General features: G+C 42.6%; 1 protein-coding gene across 1 annotated transcript in view; it reads left to right on the top strand.

Annotated features, from left to right (window-relative positions):
- Positions 1–8687: 8687 nt before the first annotated feature.
- Positions 8688–21934, top strand: part of LOC307250252 (synaptotagmin-9-like) — a gene marked incomplete at both ends in the record, with an annotated part of 39404 nt that continues 26157 nt past the window's right edge. The window contains one exon of the mRNA XM_080027281.1: positions 8688–8835. Within this exon, the coding sequence (XP_079883407.1) occupies positions 8688–8835 (148 nt within the window). The remainder of the gene's footprint in view (positions 8836–21934) is intronic.

Here is a 21934-nt window from a genome sequence, read left to right as displayed (position 1 = left end):
TGTTTAAAGTTAAATTAATGTGATTATATAACGGCCATTGAGTGATACAATCATTAGAGAAGTGTTTCTTGAGAAGTGGGACAAAACAGGGTGCAATGCTGAAAAAATACAAACAGGACCGTTTTTTTAAAGCTAGGTTTGTTGATATTTGGTCTGACTCAAACAGGAAATGCTCTATATACTGATGAATGCTCTGAAAAGGTCCACGGGTTGTTTCTGAATACTTTATCTCCATCGTAAAATGAAAAAAACGATTTAGCTTCTTCCCCTCACATCTTTCTCTCTTCTATCTTGCGTCCTGCAGTCAAATGCCAAGACCTTCAAAGACTCACTTGTCTGTTCAGCGACTCCCAGCCACCTCTGAATATACTAGCACACTGTTCTCCTCTCTCTCCGCCCTCCCCGTCTCTTAAATGTCCCTTCCTTGACAGATAGACACAAGACAAACAGAACATCAGTGGATATACATTTGTGAATGCAGAAAATAATCACAAGAAATTACGGAGAAAACTATGTTCTGTCTACACAGAGTGAGTGAGTCGAGGTACCATTGGCACCTTTTGTTTTCGAAATGTGGTTGAGACCACAGAGCTGCACTGTTCATTTCAATTATTATGCAGAATTGACAGTGTTGTAACACACACACACACACACACACACACACACACACACACACACACACACACACACACACACACACACACACACACACACACACACACACACACACACACACACACACACACACACACACACACACACACACACACACACACACACACGCAGAGCTGAAAGACAGATAGACAGCTGGCACTGTTTACCTTGTCTATCTCTGATTGTGTGTGTTCATTGAGTAAATGGGTGCAGAACTGCTGGGACCAGTTAAGACACAGAATCCATGGTAGAATATCCATAGTCATTGGTCAGATATTTCCCTCAGGAGTTGGTGAAGAGAGTGGTTATCGGACTTATACTTTCAACAGGCAGCCTGGACCATGGCTCCACATGAATACCAATGTTTGTGTGTGTAAATATGCAAAAGTTGACTTGTTAACCTACACAACTTTATAAGGTGATGATACTATATGACAGTGCTCTGGATGTACCTTTTGCTGCTGCCCAAATGGCCAAAGAGATAAATGACTGTAGCTTTAGTGGGCAAATAGATAGCATTACCTTTGAGATGCTGGCACTCTGAAAACCTGACAGTTTTTACCAGAGACCACAGTCAACCAAAATGCAAGCTGTGGATAATAGACTATGTATGTGTGTCTTATGGTAAAGGTGCATTAAGTATTCTGCAAATTGCATCGGCCTCAGTTCAGTTAAATGCCATTACTTCTTGCTGTGTGACTCGGACATTCCAATGATTGCATGCAATAGTTCCTCAAAGCACAGCCTTCAATGTAAGTACTGAAAGCCAGAAGTCTGCAGCATGTAAAGTAATAATGTGGTATATTGATAAAGAAAAAGAAATGTACCAGTTCTATTAAGATTACCATTTTGAGCCCAGGATAGTGAAATTCATGGTGATTATCCCATTAACCACAGTGGGGGAGTTAATATGGAGATGACCCTTTCTGAGAAGCTTTAAGAAACAGAGTGACCGGTGTGGAGGCTGCACAGATGCCCTCTGTTTCCCTAAGCCAGCTGGGCTGGCTCCCAGCCTGGACCAATCCTACCAAATGATGCTAAATCAAAACACACACATACATACACACATACATACATACATACATACATACATACATACATACATACCGTCTCCCTTCGGACAACACAAAGTATGATGTATGAATATTTGCAAGAGAAAATTGTGTATTGTGTGGAATTGTCCGAAAGAATAATAAATACATACATACATACATACATACATACATACATACATACATACATACATACATACATACATACATACATACATACATACATACATACATACATACATACATACATACATACACACCCCAGTCATACACACATGGAAATGAAGAAACAAACATGCTCAAGTGTACATAGATACACCCCCCCCCCCCCCCCGCCCCCCACACACACACTGACAGTATTTCATCATCTGGCTCATACTCAGGTAACATCTTTTATCTCAAGCGATCGCTATAGTGGATTGGCAGTTGGCCTAATCCCAGTAGCAGTGTGTCAATATGTTTGTGTATGCTGGCAGCAGCTTCATGCTGTGGTATCTAAAATAGACCTCCCCATGACCACCGATTGTTATCAGAAAATCAAAGGTTAAGTGGTGTCACACGGGAGCAGTTACCAAAGCGGCTTCACTCCAATCGCCTCTATACAATGCCGCGTCAACAACATCATTTGGCTAGCAGATAATGGCTAACATAATCTGTCAATAGATTTTTTGGGGAGGAAAGAAAAATCACTTTCCGTCAAACTGTGAGAGAAAATAGGTGATTGTGCCTCCAATAGGTTGATCAGCTTCATTCAGAGCTCATGAATCTTTTGTGGATCTGTACAAGAGAGAGCTGGTAAAGGCTCAATTCATTTCACTGATGCTATTATTACCAGACAACTGGATCCAGTTCAGGTCAGGCCATGGGTGCAGGGTTTGGTTTCGTAAGTGGGCCAAGGGAGGGGAAGGGAGGGTGGCACACTGGACTTAATTTATATAAACTGATATATCATCTGGCACATGATAAATGATGATTGGATTGGTCAAGACATTCTAAGACATTTATAATTTGGACATTAGTGTCATTAAAAAAATGTAGCTCCATGTTGATAAAACCTCGGACCCATCTTATCCATCATGTCCTGCAAATTCCCTCACAACTGGAAAAAAAGCAACCATTACACCGGTCTTTAAAGCAGAACATCATGATGTTATCTTTAACTATCGCCATATTTCTATTGTGCCTGTTTTATCTAAGGTTATTGAGAAGACTATAGCGGCATACTTGTTTGACCAAATGGAAACCAATCAACTCTTTCATCAACAACAGTTTGGCTTAAGACCAAAGTAGTTTAGTTCATATCCCCATGAGTGTGTTAGGATAAACCAAGAAATGTCATACTTTTTGTACAACAACAGGGGCATACCACAAGCTTCAATACATGTTCAAGTGCTTTTTAGTCTATTTATAAATGATTTACCTGCCCAGTGGCCAGTTGCCAAGGTTCCTAACTTGTTCTATATAAATGTGTTTATGAAATACAGTCAGACTAGGTAAAGGTAATACAGGACACCCTATTAAAGCATTCAAATTGTTAAAAGGGTTTTAACTCACCTTTAGTAACAAAACACAAGCTTTTAAAATGTGCTAATTTCTCCAATTGTGTGCACCTGTCACACTGCAATCTTTGGGAAGTCACTTCCTGTCACAGTCACATGGCTGTCACATGACAACCACACCAGGATGTTGAGTATATGTCACTAAGGGACTTAATGGCTGTGGCTGTGTCTTGATTCAGGGGTTGCGGTCTTGGAACCGGCCTCGTAGGCTGCATTTGAAGACCGATTGCGTCATAGCGGCGCGCAAAGGCTGTCCCATTTGCAAGGCTCCTTGCAAGGCTCCTCATATGCGGTCGTGAAATGCAGCCTTCGTTTCACGGTTTTGAAGCAGTTTTGAAGGCTGCATCAGATGTATCCTTCGTGGCCCAACATATCCCAAGATTCATTGCGTTTTTTTCAGAGATTGCATAAAATAAAATAAAAAATAACAAAACAGCAACGTGTTGCTCCATCTTCTTAACTTTTATCTTCCTTTCTTTTTTTCTTGTACTTTTTTTTCTTTTCGTCTGGTAGACAACTTATTTTTCTTTTTTCCTCCGCTGACAGGGCTGTCTCCGTTGGCAGCAATCAGGGTTGCTAGGCAGCACAGGAGCGGCGAGTCGTCACGCAAGGTAACGGCTTGTTACGTAAACCGGAAATGCTCGTAAACGGAGACCTGCGGAGACCGTCTCGTTTAACAAGGCTCGTTGGCCTTAAAACCGGCCTTAAAATCGGCCTTCATAGGCTATAGCCTTCATAGACCGCGAGACTGCGTCCTACCAAGTGCGTGGTCTCTGAATCAAGACACAGCCTGTGTCTTATTTAAGGGTCTACGCGGTCTATGAAGGCCATAGCCTGTGAAGGCCGATTCGAAGGCCGAACGAGCGTTGTTAAACAAGACGGTCTCCGCAGGTCTCCGTTTACGAGCATATCCGGTTTGCGTAACAAGCCGTTACCTTGCGTGACGACTCGCCGCTCCTGTGCTGCCTAGCAACCCTGATTGCTGCCAACGGAAACAGCCTTGTAGACGGAGGAAAAAAGAAAAAGAAGTTGCCTACCAGACGAAAAGAAAAAAAATACAAGAAAATAAGAAAGGAAGATAAAAGTTAAGAAGATGGAGCAACACGTTGCTGTTTTGTTATTTTTTATTTTATTTTATGCCATCTCTGAAAAAAACGCAATGAATTTTGGGATATGTTGGGCCGCAAAGGACACATCTGTTGGACCCTTCAAAACCGTGAAACGAAGGCTGCATTTCTCGGCCGCATATGAAGGAGCCTTCGAAATGGAACAAGCCTTTGCGCGCCGCTATGACGCAGTCGGTCTTCAAATGCAGCCTTCGTAGGCTGTGGCCGCTCGATTGAGATACACCCAATGAGTAACAGTCTAGTATAAACCTGTATGAGGAAAATTTAAAGCCACTACGAGTAACATTTGGATATCTTTAAAACAGCCTCATGTTTCATAGTCATAAATGACCTTTAACAGCAAACGAGACCATCAGTGCAAAGAAAGACGTTTTTATATAGTTTTTATTACTGCATTTGGTCTGGTCGCACACCCAGTCCGATTTTTGGTTTGCGCATGCTCTATGGTCACATATTCGTATTGGTCGCAGATTTCAGTGTAGCGCAGCAACGCTATTTTTGAGAAGCCTATCCCTCCAGGTGAGGGAAGGGGAGCGGGAGCATTGTTTGATACAGTTATTTGTTGTCATAATGACTGATAACGGGGCTGAACCATCAAAGAAAAAAAAGAGAATGCAATGAAGAAAAGCTAAAAGGGAGAGTGATAGACGTGCGGGAGGAGGGGGTTGTCAAAAAACGTGTACACAATTTCACGGGAGTGAACTAGACTGCAGTGTTTACTCCTAAATGAATGAGCGGTAGCCTACTAAAACAAAGTTTACTTTGCCTCACTTTCATCAAGGGGCCGCCAACTGACAAAGTTACTCGTAGTGGCTTTAAGGACATTCAAATTTTAATAATAAATATTATACCAACTCAAGCAGGTCAGTTGTTTATGCAATGCTATGGATTTTTTCAAATATCTCTTATTGTATGACAGTATGGGTTTGAGCATCTCCATACACAACAAGACATATCTCATCCTTATAATTAGGTTCAGAAAATGATGGATAAGAAGCCTGTCCGTTAGCATTACTGCTAGACAATAAATAAAAACATTATTTAATGAACTTTGAGAACTTTAGTTAAAGGTGAAGTGAGCAATATATTTTTGTTAATATATGTGTTAAATCGCTCTAGTGATCACTTATAAAGTATGCACACTTCATAACACAGGTCTCTCAGTCACCCACTCTACAAATAAACTTGTCGAGTATCCAAAAACCTGATATCCAATCAGAAGAGGGAATGCTACAATCCAGGACGTCTCACTGCCGGTGCACGCACAGAGAGCGACAGAGGGGTGCATGTTTTTGCGCCTACAATGGCGGAGCAGGTACAATCCTTCCCAATGTCTGTTTTGATGGTTTTTATCATACTTTATCGCACATACGGACTATTTTGTTCGTGTCTGTGGCCTATCTCAGGAAAATCTAATCTGCATGCCCTTGGACGTAAATGAAACGCATGCAGACATGGGAGAAGTCCATTCACATTTGATATTAACTGATCAATTAAGAAGTGTGTTGTATTGCCAGCACCATTCCTTTCATGTTACTTTCAGGTTACTATTTCCCATTTTACTACTAGATATTATATGATTTAGCGTTGACAATACACTTTTATTATTACAACCAACAAATGGGATGACATTTAAAAATATATATTTATAGAATTTATGGAAAGAAAGAATTAAGCATTTTTCTTTCAACAACCATACTATTCAAAGTGCTTTAAAGGAGACACTTTTGGTTCTTTCACCATTTCTAAAACGTTCATACATTCCCAATGATCATGCCTATTTCTTCCCTGCATTGTATCTCTATTGTCTATATTTTATTTTACACCACAAAGAGCAACATTCAAAGCTCTCTTGGTTTATTTCAGGCTAAGACGCTGATGAAACACTCCTCTCAACACAAAGCTGTTTTGCTCATTCACTGTCTCAATATCAGTTTCTCATTGAGTGTTTTGAAATACTTGCAGGCAATTGTTTAAAAACTAGGTTACGGTATGTAATTCAGTAAAAAGTAATTGGTTTAATAAATTAGCTTATAGAATTAGGTATGTATTGTGTTAAGAACACATGCTGTACATGAAAGACAACACAGGTCTGGGTCTGGTCTGGACACGATCCATTGGAGCTCATTAACTATGTTGGAAAATTCTGACCTCGTTCTATCTGATATTGGCGGGCCAGAGCCCTATGTTTGGTGCTCTGTGGCGGACGTAACCGGACGACGACAGTGCTGGGCATGCGCTGTCGAAGCCGTGATAGTAAATAACAAAGATGGATGCGGTGATATGTTGTTTGAGTTTGAAACGGCTTTGGCCTCGCCCTCGACACTTAACGATTTGGAAGACGGCACTCAAAAATGTCATTAGCAAGAAAAAAGAATGTTCTGTTTTGCAAACTGAACATGGCAAAAGTTTTATTTACCAGTTAACCTCGCTGTTCGATAAATGAACGGGGCTTAATACGTCGCCTTGTTCATTGCTCTGGTTGGTTGTAGTGTTATCCAATTGCGTGCAGTGGTATTTGAAATGCACACTATATGTGCCGCCCCTTGAGTTGGGAAGGTATATTGATCGTGGCCAGACCCTATATCGTTCTAGATGTGGGTCTGGATTAACAGGCTAACTAAGTGGCCCATCCCAGATCCCACACAGAATTACGCCAATACAAAAGACATTCCAGGCTTATACTGTATATCTATGCGACTGAAACAGTGCCAACAGATGTTACAGAGAAGCTTCACTGTCAAGTTATTTTTATGATGCTTGGAGCTATTTGTTGATCCACTTTAAGACTTCACACACACACACACACACACACACACACACACACACACACACACACACACACACACACACACACACACACACACACACACACACACACACACACACACACACACACACACACACACACACACACACACACACACACAGCACACACACAGATAGATAAAAGATAGAAAGACTGCAGCAGGTGGGCTTTCATTAGCTCCTTCACCACGGCTAGTTTAATGTGACAATTGTGTGTCGTTCTACCTCAGCCTTCATTACTTGTATCATTAAAGGTCAGGTTCGTGCACGTGGGTCTCAGGTGTTTCCTGGAGCACATGGGGATATTACTTCATTACTCATGAATGTTTACCCGTGGAGAGAGGAACTCCATCTGACTTTGCTTATTAGACAAATGAGGAAAAAGAGGAAACGGAGGGGTTACATGACATTTGCACAGTGATGGGGGGGCTGAAGGTTCAGGTGTTATGCTGAGTTCTGCGTGCCTGCCGAAGATTGCATGCAGTCTAGCTGTAGAGGAAAGTGGCATACATGGTAGAGATTATTAAGGCAAACATGTGTTTAATAATAATATAATCGTCTTTGTCTGATAAATTGGTTTTATTGGGTTGTTTAATGTGGAAAAAAGGAATGTTGGGTGTCAAATTCACTTTGTCAAAGTGGATTAAATCAAGTAGGTTATGTGCTGATTACACTGTTGTTAAACATATGAAATTCAAAATTACTCAAAGCATTTGTTGGTGAAATAATATGATTCTTAAATATCCAGAACATACAGTTAACCTACAGTGTGAATGCATTATTTGGCAAAGGAGTAGGCCTAGCCTATGTATAAAGGTGCATCATGCATGCAATGTTCGGCTGGCACGCAGAACTCTGTATTACAAGGCTGTAGCTTTGTAGAGCAGAGCGATGGTGGTGGAGAGGGGTTGGTGTAGAGAAAGAGCTTCCTGTCTGTCTTGCATTGAGAAAAAAATTATTGAGAGCGCACGCAGTGAAAGCCGAGAATTCATTCAAGGACCTTGACCAGAGCGCTGCTGAAGCCTGGAGGCTGAATAGCGAATCATCAGCACCGCGGACAGAAGCTAGAGGAGGGGGAAAAAGAGAGATAGAAAGGAGGAAAGTAAAAGAAAAGAATGTAAAAAGAGTGAGAGCGCGCTTGATTGGAGCGCTTATTTCACAATAACAACATTGCAAAGGAGGTTTTATTTGAAACCGACAAAAAAAATCTTATCCACTCTCTTATCCTTCAGCTTTTTCCTCCAAATTCATTTCGGATTTACCCCAGGAATCTCGCAATAACGCGGACGCATCGAGCGCACCAGACCCTAACCCTAAAGGCAGTGTAATAATAGGCGCGGTGCTTCTCCCATCTCGTGCGTCTTTGCGCTGCTGGTGGTAGTGGTAGGCTATAAAGAGGCTGCGAGTCGGCGAGTGAGTGAGTGAGCTTGTGACAGAGCGTGTGTGCGGACGGTGTGGCAGACCAGTCAGGAGGATGCTGGAGGGCAATGCCTGCAGAACGCGAGGATGAGATTTGTCGAAAGGCGCTGGAACTGCTCTCCGACCTGTGCTCCAAGGGAGAGGTGCAGGATGACCACTGCCTGGACTTCATCTACTACTTCAGGGACCTGGCCCGACCGCGCTACACGGACTCAGGTTCGGGCTCCACATTGCAATCTTATCCGCTGGCAAAAGTTTGAAGTTTTATTTACTGAAACAACTCTCCCACAGAACAACATCTTAAAAATAAGCAGTTGCAGCCAGGCTATAGGTTCAATTGATAGGTCGCCATGATTAGCAGTGGGCTGATCCAAAATAAAAAAAACTCATTTTTAGAACAGCTATTTCTTTTTCACAAGTGTATACATCTTCACCGGAACTTCCCGAAGCTTCGATTGAAGAGTAACACAGGCCAAATGAATGTAGAATTGAATAGACCAAATTAAAGCACTACACGTTTCTTTTATAGGCTACTCCTTATTCTGCCCTATAATAAAATCGTACGGTACAATATATGTAAAGAAAATCGTATCGTACCTCTTGCAGATTTAAAGGATGCTTGCATGTATGATGTGCGCAAAGGTCTACATTACAGAATGACTTACGTATTCCCATAGTGATTACTAGTCTGATTAGAAAATAAGAGAAAAACCTGTTTCTCTGGAATAAAAAATAAATGGCATAAACACACGCGCTAAGTTTTGCTGTTCCATCTCAATGTGAGAAGAGTGTGATCTGTAAACTTGTTGCTTGCATCCATTAACACCAGCAGAACACACACAGCATTTCACATCTGTGTGATTGTCTGCCAGTTCTCTAGAACTGTGCATAGTATTTTGGCTGGTTTAGAGGGAGAAAATAGTGATCAAGAATAAAAGAAAAAGCCCCACCCCGATATTCCCAATAGCTCCCAGCACTTTGCAGCTGTGGATCTAGCAAAACAAATAGCACAGTGATCCACTCCCAGTCTTTGAGTGGAGGTAAGGAGCCTGTGATTGTTAATCAATACTGGCAGTTAGACATAATATTTGCAATTGCCAGTAAGGGCTTGACAGCAAAGAAGGATGTCTGGAACACATTCTGGCACATTTTGAAACTTTAAAAAAGGCTCCACCTGTACTGTACTATACAAAACTGCACTGTAAGAAGACGCACCATATTGTAAAACAAAAAAAATGAAAAAAAATAGCTACTGAGGGATGGTCATTGGTCCCTGAATGTTAGAATATATTCTGTATTGTTTTCTTCTATTGTGAGGATCCACAAAATAAGTAAGGTCTTCCCATCTTTGATAGAATGTTCGGTACTGTGTGTGTGTGTGTGTGTGTGTGTGCGCGTGTGTGTGTGTATGTGTGTTATAGGGCACAAGGGATATATCACAGCATGTAGGTTATTAGATTTTATTTCTCATGCATATGATATGAAGTGTACAGGAGGCGTACTTGTGGATTTATTTCTCTCCCAACCTTTGTGTGTGTATGTGTGTGCGCGTGTCTGTGTGTGTGTGAATGTTTACATGCATGTTGGTTGTTGTCAATGGCAGCTGTGGCTGGGCCGCAGCCTTTAAACATGCTAAAATCCATCATTAAACATGTATGATAAAGGGGAACTTCAGGCTTCCAGCGCAGTTCCCCCGAGCTGTGACCCACTTCCTCTTGTATTAGACAGCTCTATATATATAAACACACACACACACACACACACACACACACACACACACACACACACACACACACACAAACACAGATTGATCCACAACAAACAACTCTCCCTCCTAGTCTAGAATGGAGGGACTGGAGCCCTGCTGCTGCTTTCCTTATATACTCAGAGTTGTGGAAGCAACAGTTTGGGAAAGGCCCCGTCCAGTTCAGAACCCCCCAACAAGTGTTTTCACACTGACAGACAGAACCACAGGAGGAATGAATGTTTTATACTGGAACCATAACAGCCACACAATTTGGTCCACATGTGTATCTTTTCATCCACTGCAAATGTACAACAATTGTGTTTTATAATTTTAGGTATGAATTAGAACTAATCAATTGTGATTAAACGTATAGTCCACCATGTAGTAGCTGTTACTGTAGGCCATTATCATTTAATACGCTCATATATCTTTTATACTTAGTAATCATTTGCAAAATCATAGGTATTTTCTTACGTTTTAAAAACACTCTGGTAAACAGATAGTGTTTATCAACTGAAAAATCTGCCTTGAAAACATACTTCATGCAGATCGCTTTTTTTAATGACGATTGACGTTCAACATGCAGTTTCAGTTGGGTTGCACATTTCATTGAACGCAGTTGCCTTTGTTCGTAGAAGAGAAACCTGTAAAAAAACATAATGGATTTTCACTTTTTGTTATAGTTTTAGTCATTTTAACTTGATCAAAGTTATTGAAAAGTTGGCCACTTCAACTCCTCAAAGACCTCAAACAAAATATTGAACACTAAATTGTTAAGTTGAACCAGTGTATGTAATCACACCATGTATTTAACTCACTCGTTCATGAAGGTTCTTCTGTTTAACCTCCCCTCACTGGTGAATGAAAGAGCTGATATTAAACTCTCAGCATGTGTGATTTACAAAATATTACCTCTTGGTTGAACAGCTGAAGGAAACAATAGACAATCTACTTCCAAAATCACAATGTGAAATATCCTTTGCAGATACTGTTATATACTGAGCTATTAACCTCATAAACACAGCTTAAAGTTGCAATCCATCATATTCGAGTCAGGTTAAATCTAGTGGCAACTTTGATTTAAATGTAGGCACGCCCCTTGGACCTCATCTTCCAGAGTTCCTTTCTTAACCCAACAGTGTCGACTGTATGACATCATGGAACGCTTGATGGTGTTTTGTGCCCCCAGCAACCCTAACCTTCACCAGCGCTGCCTTGAAGGCCCTATCCCCTAACCTTAACCCTAACCCTAACCTTAACCAGAGCTGCCTTGAAGGCCCTATCCCCTAACCTTAACCCTAACCTTAGCCAGAGCTGCCTTGAAGGCCCTATCCCCTAACCGTAGCCCTAACCCTAACCTTAACCAGAGCTGCCTTGAAGGCCCTATCCCCTAACCTTAACCCAAACCCTAACCTTAACCAGCGCTGCCTTGAAGGCTCCGTTGGGGGAAGACCAAACACCTGATCACACGCGGTAACTAAGATATAATATAAAGTAGCTGCGCAGGTCGGACACATAACAGCAAGTCTGCAGCGTTATGGCCGTGGCATCGGGCAGTGACAAGCTTCACCTGGGCATGCCCGATGCTGTGTTCCATTGTACTGGGACAGCTGGAACTTCAAACATGGAGGTGCACAAAGAGATCAATTAGTAGAATGAGCTTTTCACCAATTTTAAAATGGAATGGAAAGCACAACCTATGAGTCAAAACTCAGAGTCAAGATGTTCTGGTCCTATTGAGTACATGGAACACACCCCAGCTAGCTGACATAAAATGTTTCACTGTGCGCTCAGCATTTGATTTTAGCGCAGGAAAGTCGCCACAGCCAAGTCGTAAATAAAGGAGCCTTCATTAGCGGGTCATATGCTCAATCCACCGTTGTTTTACCTACTTCAACTTTAAATAGTAAAATGTCTTACGGGGCTGAGCAAAACAGGCGGAACCTTTTTTTTTTATCTGAGATTAAACTGAAGAGCATCATGGCTTTACTGTGTAGCCTATTACTGTCAGACACTATTCTGTAACTTTGTATCAAATCACCTATATGTGCCTGTTACAATGCCTCTGTGAAATCTCTTCTCAAGTGCAAAGACGTACTCCTCTATTTTTGGATGTACAGCCTGCACCTCCCTGGACCTCCATGATAGCAGCAGCTGTGGGTGCTAGATTGGTGACAGGGCCTTTTTCCTGGCCTCATTTGCCGGTCTCACCCAAACTGACCTATCTCACCTGTGTAACAAATGTTCAGTTTGCTTCTTTATCAAATGCACATAGCCTTGAAATAAATATGTTTTTACACATGTAAACATGACGTAAACATGACAATTTAGGTCAGTGACAGATTTGCTCAAGCTGCTAAATCTATGCTGATTTATGCTACTGGAATGCAAAATAATGGTAATGTGATGCAAAAGCGTCCCCATTTTCAAGCGTTTCTCTAGGTGTTTTCCCGCATTGCATTCAGTCAAATTAACGTGACTATCAGGACTGTATATCGAAGTGCTGTGTCAAACAAACTATTTCTTACCATAGAGCACAGTGTTGTTGTATTGACTGCTAAAACACTTGGCTACAATACAAATTTGTGAGGAAAGCTGCGAGGCCACATCAGTTCCTCTGTCCAATCAAAAGTAATCCAATATTTAAGCAGGAAGTCAATGTGTGACCTAAATTCCAAAATTACTTTTTAATATTATAAACTGAACGGACATTCTTCTGTAGAATAAGGTATGGCTTTCGACATGGATGTATACATACATGGAGAACTAAGTGCGTCATTGCTAGTATTCATGCAGTTTTTATTGATAGAGAAATATCCAATTATGCATAACCAATCAACGATATTTTGTCATTTACCTAAACATTATTGACTTTACTTAATAGGTGCTCTGAGGAAACCTGAGTTTGTGTTACAGCAATTCTTGCACCCCTTTGGACAAAAGTGGGAGTGTTTTTATTACGCCTGCTGTTGTTCCTGGATGAGCGTACCCATGACAAAGGCATTAAGAAAAACTTTATAAAAATAGCAACACTGATGGTCTCGTTTGCTGTTACATGTAGTTTATGATCATCCAACGAAAAATTAAATGAAATTAATGAAAGACTGCTTCAGAAATATTCAAAAGTTCCTCTTAGCACCTTTAACAGTTTAAGGTATCATAGTCTTTTTGTGAAAAAATATTTAAAAATCTTCACCAATTACTTTATTATTAAACATAAAAGGTGTGTTGGTCGCCCATTCCGGGTTATTTACTTTTCATTTTGCTCAGTTACCTGTACAACACTTCCATCTGGCACTTCCTGGGTGAAAATATTTAGTATCTGTAGAACTCCACGTTGTGTGATGTAACCCATTTGAATGGAATGATGCATACATTTTCACTAATTGAACAAACTAAGTCTAATTTTGAACTTCAGAACAGCTGGCGGAAATGGCTTCTGGTCACAAAGGTTGTACCCAACGTACATACGCAAAGAAAAAGCAAACTCATAGCTGACAGCATGTGGAAACTCATCTTGGCATGCTTATGTCTGGTACCACACAACAATGTCTGCCCCTGAATGAAATTTGATGGCTTCCTATTCTTACAGTGGAAGGCAAAAGAGACTGCTACATGTCATAGTTTCAGGAACAATGATCCCCCTGGAAAGTTGAAACACGGAGAGCACTTTCATTTCTTGGTCTCCAAGATGAGGATTGATTAAATGTTGAGGAAAATAGGTTAGGTTTCATTACACCCTTGATTGCATTTTCACAGTACTGTTGCCAGGCAACATAACATTGGATATTTGGTTGGATAACGTTGAGCCCCTGGTGATATTCTTGAATGAGCTCAATAAAGTTAATGGCCTCTTTCTCCTCTTAATTTGAAATCCACCTATCCACAACATTCTCTTGGATCCTCCCCATGGAAGTACTGTACATTCCACCAGGTTTGTCCCTGCACGAGTATCCCCATATTATTCCTCTCCGCACTGTAAAAGTTGTTTCCGGGACATTATCCCCCAAGCATTCCTTTGGACCTACACATCCGTGCCCTTTCACCTAAGCTCTTGTGTCTTATCGACCCACTGCTAGGCTGTTGCAGCTTATTGACCTGTACTCGGTGCTGTGCTCCTCAGAGGAAGGACTACACTCCATCAGAGAGTGTAATGGAATGGCTCTCTGGCCCTCAGCTCTCTGACAGTAGACATTGGATTCTGCAGGAAACAATAACTTGTTCACAATTATAGCCGTTATTTACCTGATCCGCCTTGGATAATTCTATTTACCTGAAGGTGGCTTCATCTTGTTTGTAATGGAATACCTTCCAGGAATAAGTTGTCAATAGAGTTGATTGTTCCTATGATTAACGTTTTGTTTTGCATCATTAACTGAAGTTAATAACCCAGAATCCTTCAACAGGCGTGAAAATATAACACGACTAGGAGTCAACAGCCACACTGGCTGCTTCTGCTAGCAAAGCTGACTGTTGTATAGAACACACTGTGGACCATGCTCACTGTCTTAACTCATGACAGTGTGCTATCATCAGCCAGTTAGCACTAAACACAATGTACAGCTAAGGCTAATTAGAACGTCAGATTGGTAATTAACCAAAGTATTTGACGGATTAAAAATGTGACCTGATTTTAGAACAAGAAGGACAATTAGAGGCTTTCAAAGGTTATTACAATTAATCCTTACAAAGGGACACAAATCCTTTACTAAATTGCATGGCAATCCATCCATGAGTTGTTGAGATATTTCAATATGAAAGTGGTAGATTGCTCGTCCGGCCATCTAGAATTGCCATCCCTTGATTCACACAGTTAGCATTGCTAAAAAAAGAATCATGTGGGCTTTTGTGATCACATCACATCGGTGTCCTATATAGCCTTTATTAATAGTCATGAATGAAAAAAAAACAAATTATGCGTAGGATGGAAAGGTAATGAGAGTTGATGACGCAATACATCTGTGAGGACTGGGGGGAGGGTTTGGGGCACAGGTGCGGACCAAAGGGTGTCTTAAAGTTATCCCCGGAGGGATAACCACTAAATCGCTAACGCGAAGAAGGGGAGGGGGAGAAAACAAAAAGCACAAGGCTAGAAAGGGCCACACAGGCTACCTTTTAATATAGAAAAACTAAAGCACAAACTAAACCACCGCTGCCAAGCAGCTGAACGGAAACACACAAGTAAAGCAGAAGACTAGAAAAACTTAACACAGAGAGCACTTTGAAACAACCTCTCACTACCTCTTAAGGTGAGATAATGAGCAGCACAGAGCACTGGGATCTCAGGGCATATATCATCTCCTCACACCTGGGTCCAATCAGCCAATCAGTGCCACACACCAGATTGCAGTGAGGGAATCAGTCACCATTCTCACGGAGAACCTTCCGTTTCCTCACAGGACCACCCCTCTAAGGAACGGCACCTGACGTTCCAACAGGACCCCCCACCCACCCCGGGTGGAGGCCTCCCTGGAGGGGCTAGTGGATCGGAACAGACTGGCTGGAGGCGGGAAACATGAAACACGGGGTGAATCCTCATGGACCGAGGAAGCAAGAGGCGAACATTGACGGGGTTTATCCTTCGAATGATCCTGAAGGGACCAACGAAACGTGGCGGCAATTGGCGAGACTCTACCCGCAGTGGGAGATCCCTTGTGGAGAGCCACACCCTCTGACCCACCCGATAGTTTGGGGCTGGGCGGCAATGTTGTTGTGACGTCTTGTTTCGGGTGCAAATTTTGCAAGCTGCCACAAACTCGCTCACATCTCTACCCATCCGGGGCCACCAGAATCTCCGTTTGAGAAAACCAATAGTGCGACGAACACCAGGGTGATTTGTGAGGTGTGTGGAGTGGCCCCACTCAAGCACTTGTGATCGTACTCGTGCCGGAACATACCGACAGCCTTGGGGCCCCCCTCCTGGGTCCGGCTCCTGCTGTTGAGCCCCCTGAACCACTGTGTCAATCTCCCCAGTCAGTGGGGCACAGATGTGGGTAAGGGGCACAAAGGGCTCTGGAGAACTGTCACTATCTGAACACTGGAATCGTAGAGATAAGGCATTAAGCCTCTGATTTCTCGAACGTGGACGGCCCTTATGTTTACTAATGACTTCACTAAGTTCAGCGCACTCTGCAGGAACCCCATTTGCAAGAAGAGACACAGAGGGCGAAGAATCAGAGGGAGTCAAGGTCTCAATAACCCCGAGAGTCAGGTGGTCACTGGGGGTAGCACAGGGAAGGCCTACTGAACTGTGAGATTTTGAGACAGAGGCACTGGTGGCAGGAGGAGGCTCACATCCAACAGGTTGGCGTTGAACAGAGTCTGATTCCATCATGTGAGATGCACAGTTTGGACCCCAGCTCATCACCCTCCCAGTCCTCCAATTGATGTGAGGGTTGTGTTCCTTGAGCCATGGTTGTCCCAGAATGAGGGGTAACTGAGGTGTATCAATAAGAAAAAACTTAATCTCTTCCGTGTGATTGCCGATGCGAATGAAAATCGGGCAGGTGACCCTCTCAACCCTACCCCTACCCAATGGTTGCCCATCCACTGCATTAATTGCGAGTGGACAAGGAAGATCATAAATGGGTAAATTGAGCTTTCGGGCCAGGGTTGAGTCCATAAAACTACTTGCTGCTCCTGAATCAACAAATGCAGAGAAGGTGCGCCAGTGTCCATCCCATAATAACTCAAAGGGCAAAGGGGTGCAACTACTGACCACGGGAGGGGAATTATTACGACTCTGCAAGACCTCCCCAAGGTCTGACACGCCTACCCTGATTCCCTGCTTATTGTGTTTCTGCGTTGAGGGGCACTGGCGAATGAAGTGACCCACACTCCCACAGTATAGACACACGCCACTGCTCATACGCCTCCGTCTTTCCACGGGAGTAAGCCGTGCGTGTCCTATTTGCATGGGTTCCTGATCATCATTGTTAAGGGACCCTTCAGGCAGGGTAGGTCTTTCACAAGGGATGCTAAACTCCTCAGACATCTGGTGGGTGTACGCTTGTTTTCTCTCTCTATTGCGCTCACGAATTCTGTTGTCAATTCTAATAGCCAATGAGATTAAATCCTCAAGTGAATCTGGAACCTCACGGGAAGCGAGCTCATCCTGAACTCTCTCAGACAAGGCATGACTAAAAGTGGTCACTAGAGCCTCCCTGTTCCAACCTGACTGCGTAGCTAAAGTCCGGAATTTAATTGAAAATTCTGCAACGCTTGCAGAGCCCTGACGTAACCTAAGGAGGCGTTTGGCTGCTTCGTGGCCACTAACATCGTGGTCGAACACGCGCCTCATCTCCGCCATGAAGAGGGGCGCGTCAGCGCAGACTGGAGTCTGCCTATCCCACAAGGCTGTAGCCCATGAAAGGGCCTTTTCCGAAAGAAGGGATATTATATATGCGACCCGGGCTCGGTCGGTGCTAAACATAGAGGGTCGTAACTCAAAAACTAAACAGCATTGGGTTATAAATCCCTTACACCTCCCTGGATGCCCGTCATAGCGGGCTGGGGTTGCCAGCTTGGTCTCCTGGCCTACAAAAGGGTCATGGGGTGGAACTGGAGGTGCTTGTGCTTGGGTAGGGGTTGGCCCAGGTGGCTGTAAACGGGCCAGTATCTCCCGAAGCATGCAGTCCTGCGAGGCCTGTTGCTCTACAATGGCACGTAGGGTTTGGTCGTGTGAGCCCAACATGGCTCCTTGAGCCGAAATTGCCTGCCTATGGACCTCTAAACTGTCAGCACTAGTGGGGTCCGCTGTGCCCTGCATTGGGCTGCTCATTCTGTGAGGACTGGGGGGAGGGTTTGGGGCACAGGTGCGGACCAAAGGGTGTCTTAAAGTTATCCCCGGAGGGATAACCACTAAATCGCTAACGCGAAGAAGGGGAGGGGGAGAAAACAAAAAGCACAAGGCTAGAAAGGGCCACACAGGCTACCTTTTAATATAGAAAAACTAAAGCACAAACTAAACCACCGCTGCCAAGCAGCTGAACGGAAACACACAAGTAAAGCAGAAGACTAGAAAAACTTAACACAGAGAGCACTTTGAAACAACCTCTCACTACCTCTTAAGGTGAGATAATGAGCAGCACAGAGCACTGGGATCTCAGGGCATATATCATCTCCTCACACCTGGGTCCAATCAGCCAATCAGTGCCACACACCAGATTGCAGTGAGGGAATCAGTCACCATTCTCACGGAGAACCTTCCGTTTCCTCACAACATCAGCTATTCATCTTTAATGTTTGCACCAATACAGTAGTTTAATTGCAGTTTATTCTCTGTGTAGGTGTAGTGGATAGTAAACAGGAATAAACAGGCTTCATTGCAAGTATCTTGTGAGTCTCTGATCGGTGTGTCTGGCCTTGCTCAGGGATTAAACAGAGGGTGTGATGGCGCTATAGTAAAAGTTCTTTAGGTGGCACGGCACGGGGACCTCGGTATCCACTAATCACCATTTATGCTTGCAACCAAAGAGATGATACAGTAGTGAAAAAAACAAAAAAAATAAAACCATCAATAAAACAGGCCAGATTATCCTTTTTATTGCCTGAAGCCAATAGCTTTCATGGTTATAATTATGACGTACTGAGTTAATAATTTAAAAAAAACTAAGCGGAGTGCAAAGAGGTTTTGTGTGGTAGTCTTTGTTTATACCATCCCCTGGAATTCATATCAGACAGATCAGCAGCACATTATGTGCAGAGGCAATGCAGAAAGTAGTGTGACCTTTATGCAGCAAGGTGAAAAGTAAAGGTGTAAAGGTCTTGGTGGCGGGTGAGTGTGGACAGCCGTTTGTGTCTCGTCTGCTTACCGAAGCCCTTATTTTTAGCTCAGTATTTCACTCAATTTATCAAACATGTTATCTATTTTACAATCTTAGCCATCATCCCCAATCCATGGTTTATTTTCCATGTCCATTTCCCACGTTTTTTTAACCACAGTCTTTGCCTAACCTTCACCATACTGTAGGTTCCATGCACAGTTATTGTGGAAAGAAAAGATTTCTAAAATGTTAGCATTTGTATTTAAGAAGAAATGGCAATGGATGTAATCAGGGGCCACTATATCAACATTATCTTGAAAGGAAAGATTGTTTTGTACCACAGGTTCACCTGATTGTCAAACTGAATTGACATTTAGTTTTTCATAATTCATCCCTCCCAAGGTGAGGAACAGCTGTCTGCTATGCCAGATTTGAAAGAAAGTTCAATAGAAGCCAGAGAGACAGCAAGCCCCAAAACTGTGAAGGCAACAGTAATGTGCAGTACAGGGCGCAGCCCATTAAACAGATCTGCAAGATTGTGTTGTGCCTGCTTCAGCCTGTTTCCACTGGTAACCACCTTGCTGTTTTCGGCCATATATGCAACGTATCAGCTGATGCAGGTGCTGCAGCGCTGCTTCTAAAGGCCTTGTCTTTCTACAGAGTTTCCATACATAATTCCCATATGAATGTGTGCCTCATTGACTTTTTTTTCACATTTGCGCTTGTGGGAAGTTTTATTTTGAAAATGACACCAGGAAATGGTAAAACTACAGCTAAAGCTGCTGGTATGAAGTCAATACGTCAACCGAGTATTTCTCTATCAGTTGAAGCAGAGAGACCCGAGAGAGACGCGCGTCTCTTCGAAAAAAAGGCGATCCTCCTGTGGTGAAGTGGTGTGTCACTGCAGGCACGCCTCCATCAGGCGTCGGAGGTTGGATGTGTCCCCGCTGTAGTGTGTTAACATGGTCGCCGGAAAAAAAAGGCAGACGCAGACGTGCAGTAGACGCAGGATGTGTGTCCCAGGCCTAACTTCTGAAATCTTTTCACATCTTTGCAGGTTGCTGTGGGTTTCCCTGCAAAATCTTTGAACTGGTTTGATACAATGTTGGGATTTCAGGAGGCAGTCTTGTTAGTATGGGTCTTTTATGTCCTTGATTCTTGACCGGCAATCACATGAACTTCAAATAACAGCAATCTGCAGAAGCAGGCATGTGGTACCAGAGGAAAGCAACTTCTGATGAAAATTGAGGCAAAAAGAACTAGTTGTGGTAGAGATAGAGAGAGAGAAAAGAGGGATAGAGCAGGAAATATGAAAAGACAGGACACTAAATAAATCTGCAATCAGTAAGCTGCTATGTATTACCTTCATTTCTGTGGGAACACAGCACAGTGGAGACAAGGTTATCGGTCAGGACAAACAATCCTCATTTTAGTTACTTTGCCAATAATCTTATAAATAATACATTGTGCACATCATGCTATACAGTGAAGCTTCATATCCCTTAGCAACTACAATGTTTTATTAACCAGAGTTGTCACTGTGGCCTTAGGGAGGCCAACATCCATATATCCATACTTATTACACTTCCTCGTTAGGCATAACAGTGCATTTAGATTTTACTGAGAGAGAGAAGATAGGCAATCTTTCTTCTCATTGCAGTTGTTGACCCGTATAGTGATAAATACAGAATGAAGCCGCGCACAAGACAGATGGATACTCACACTCTCAAATGTTAATGAATAAATATGTGTTCCTGCCTGCTAACCCTCCTAGCCCCTGACAGCAGACAAATGTGTTTGTGTGCCTGACCGTATGAGAGCTAGTGCATGTCACAATAACACATATGCCAAATGAAACATGCATAAACCGGCAAGGGACATTGAAGTTCAATAGTTAACGCTGTGTCTCTTTCTGCTTCAGTTGATACATATGTTGAGGTTCATTACAGATAGACCTTTCCGCTATAGCAATGCTGCAATAAAAGCAGCCATCTCTGTGTCTATACTCACTTTTTGGAGGTTTGAAGCTTGATTCACTTCAGAGGCAAGAGAACGGCTTTGCCAAGGCTTCCAAAAAACCATTTGTATTGATGGACGTTTAATGTCTTGACTTTGATATCTTTCTCTGACTGGGTGTTGACACATCTCATATGGCTCAAAGGCAACGAGAACGGTGGCAGGTTCATACCGTGTCCGCTGTATATTATTAGAAGTTTTTTTTTAAAACAATGGGTCCTTCATTTAACGAAAAGTGGCAGATAAAAGCTGCCTCTCATTTTGAATGCACTTAAGCACTTAGCGCTTAAGCTGCACGTTCTCACCAGTTAATGATCCATGGAGACGAGATGGAATGAGCAGCATTATCCTGGCCACATCAGCCACTACTTCTGTTAGAATAACAAGGGAAAATGGCCAGGCTGTTCTTTGATTTTAACAAATATATCTAGCTTACATACTTGATGAGATTAGATGAAGTTTTATTGTTTGAGTATAAGAGAAAATGCTTTTGAGGACAAGGACTGGGACCAAATTATTTATGTTTGACTTCTTTATAGTTTTATCCAAGCTTTGGAAAAGCATCTTAACAAACACTGTATACAGCGAATAACAAATCAGACAACCATAAAAGACCTGCACAGATATGGCATGGCAGCCCACCAGCACAAAACAGCATATAACTGATGAGCCATAGGTTTTTGTGGTAATGCAGGCATTGCAGTGAGCTCTCTTTCCCGGCTTAATTTTGACAACATTAAATTCAGAGCTGTGTTTCGGTATTACACACTTTATACTTATTAGTTAT

Source organism: Ammodytes marinus, assembly GCF_949987685.1.
Source record: "Ammodytes marinus genome assembly, chromosome: 5".
NCBI lineage: Eukaryota > Metazoa > Chordata > Actinopteri > Uranoscopiformes > Ammodytidae > Ammodytes > Ammodytes marinus.
This window is presented reverse-complemented; position numbering and strand designations above follow the sequence as displayed.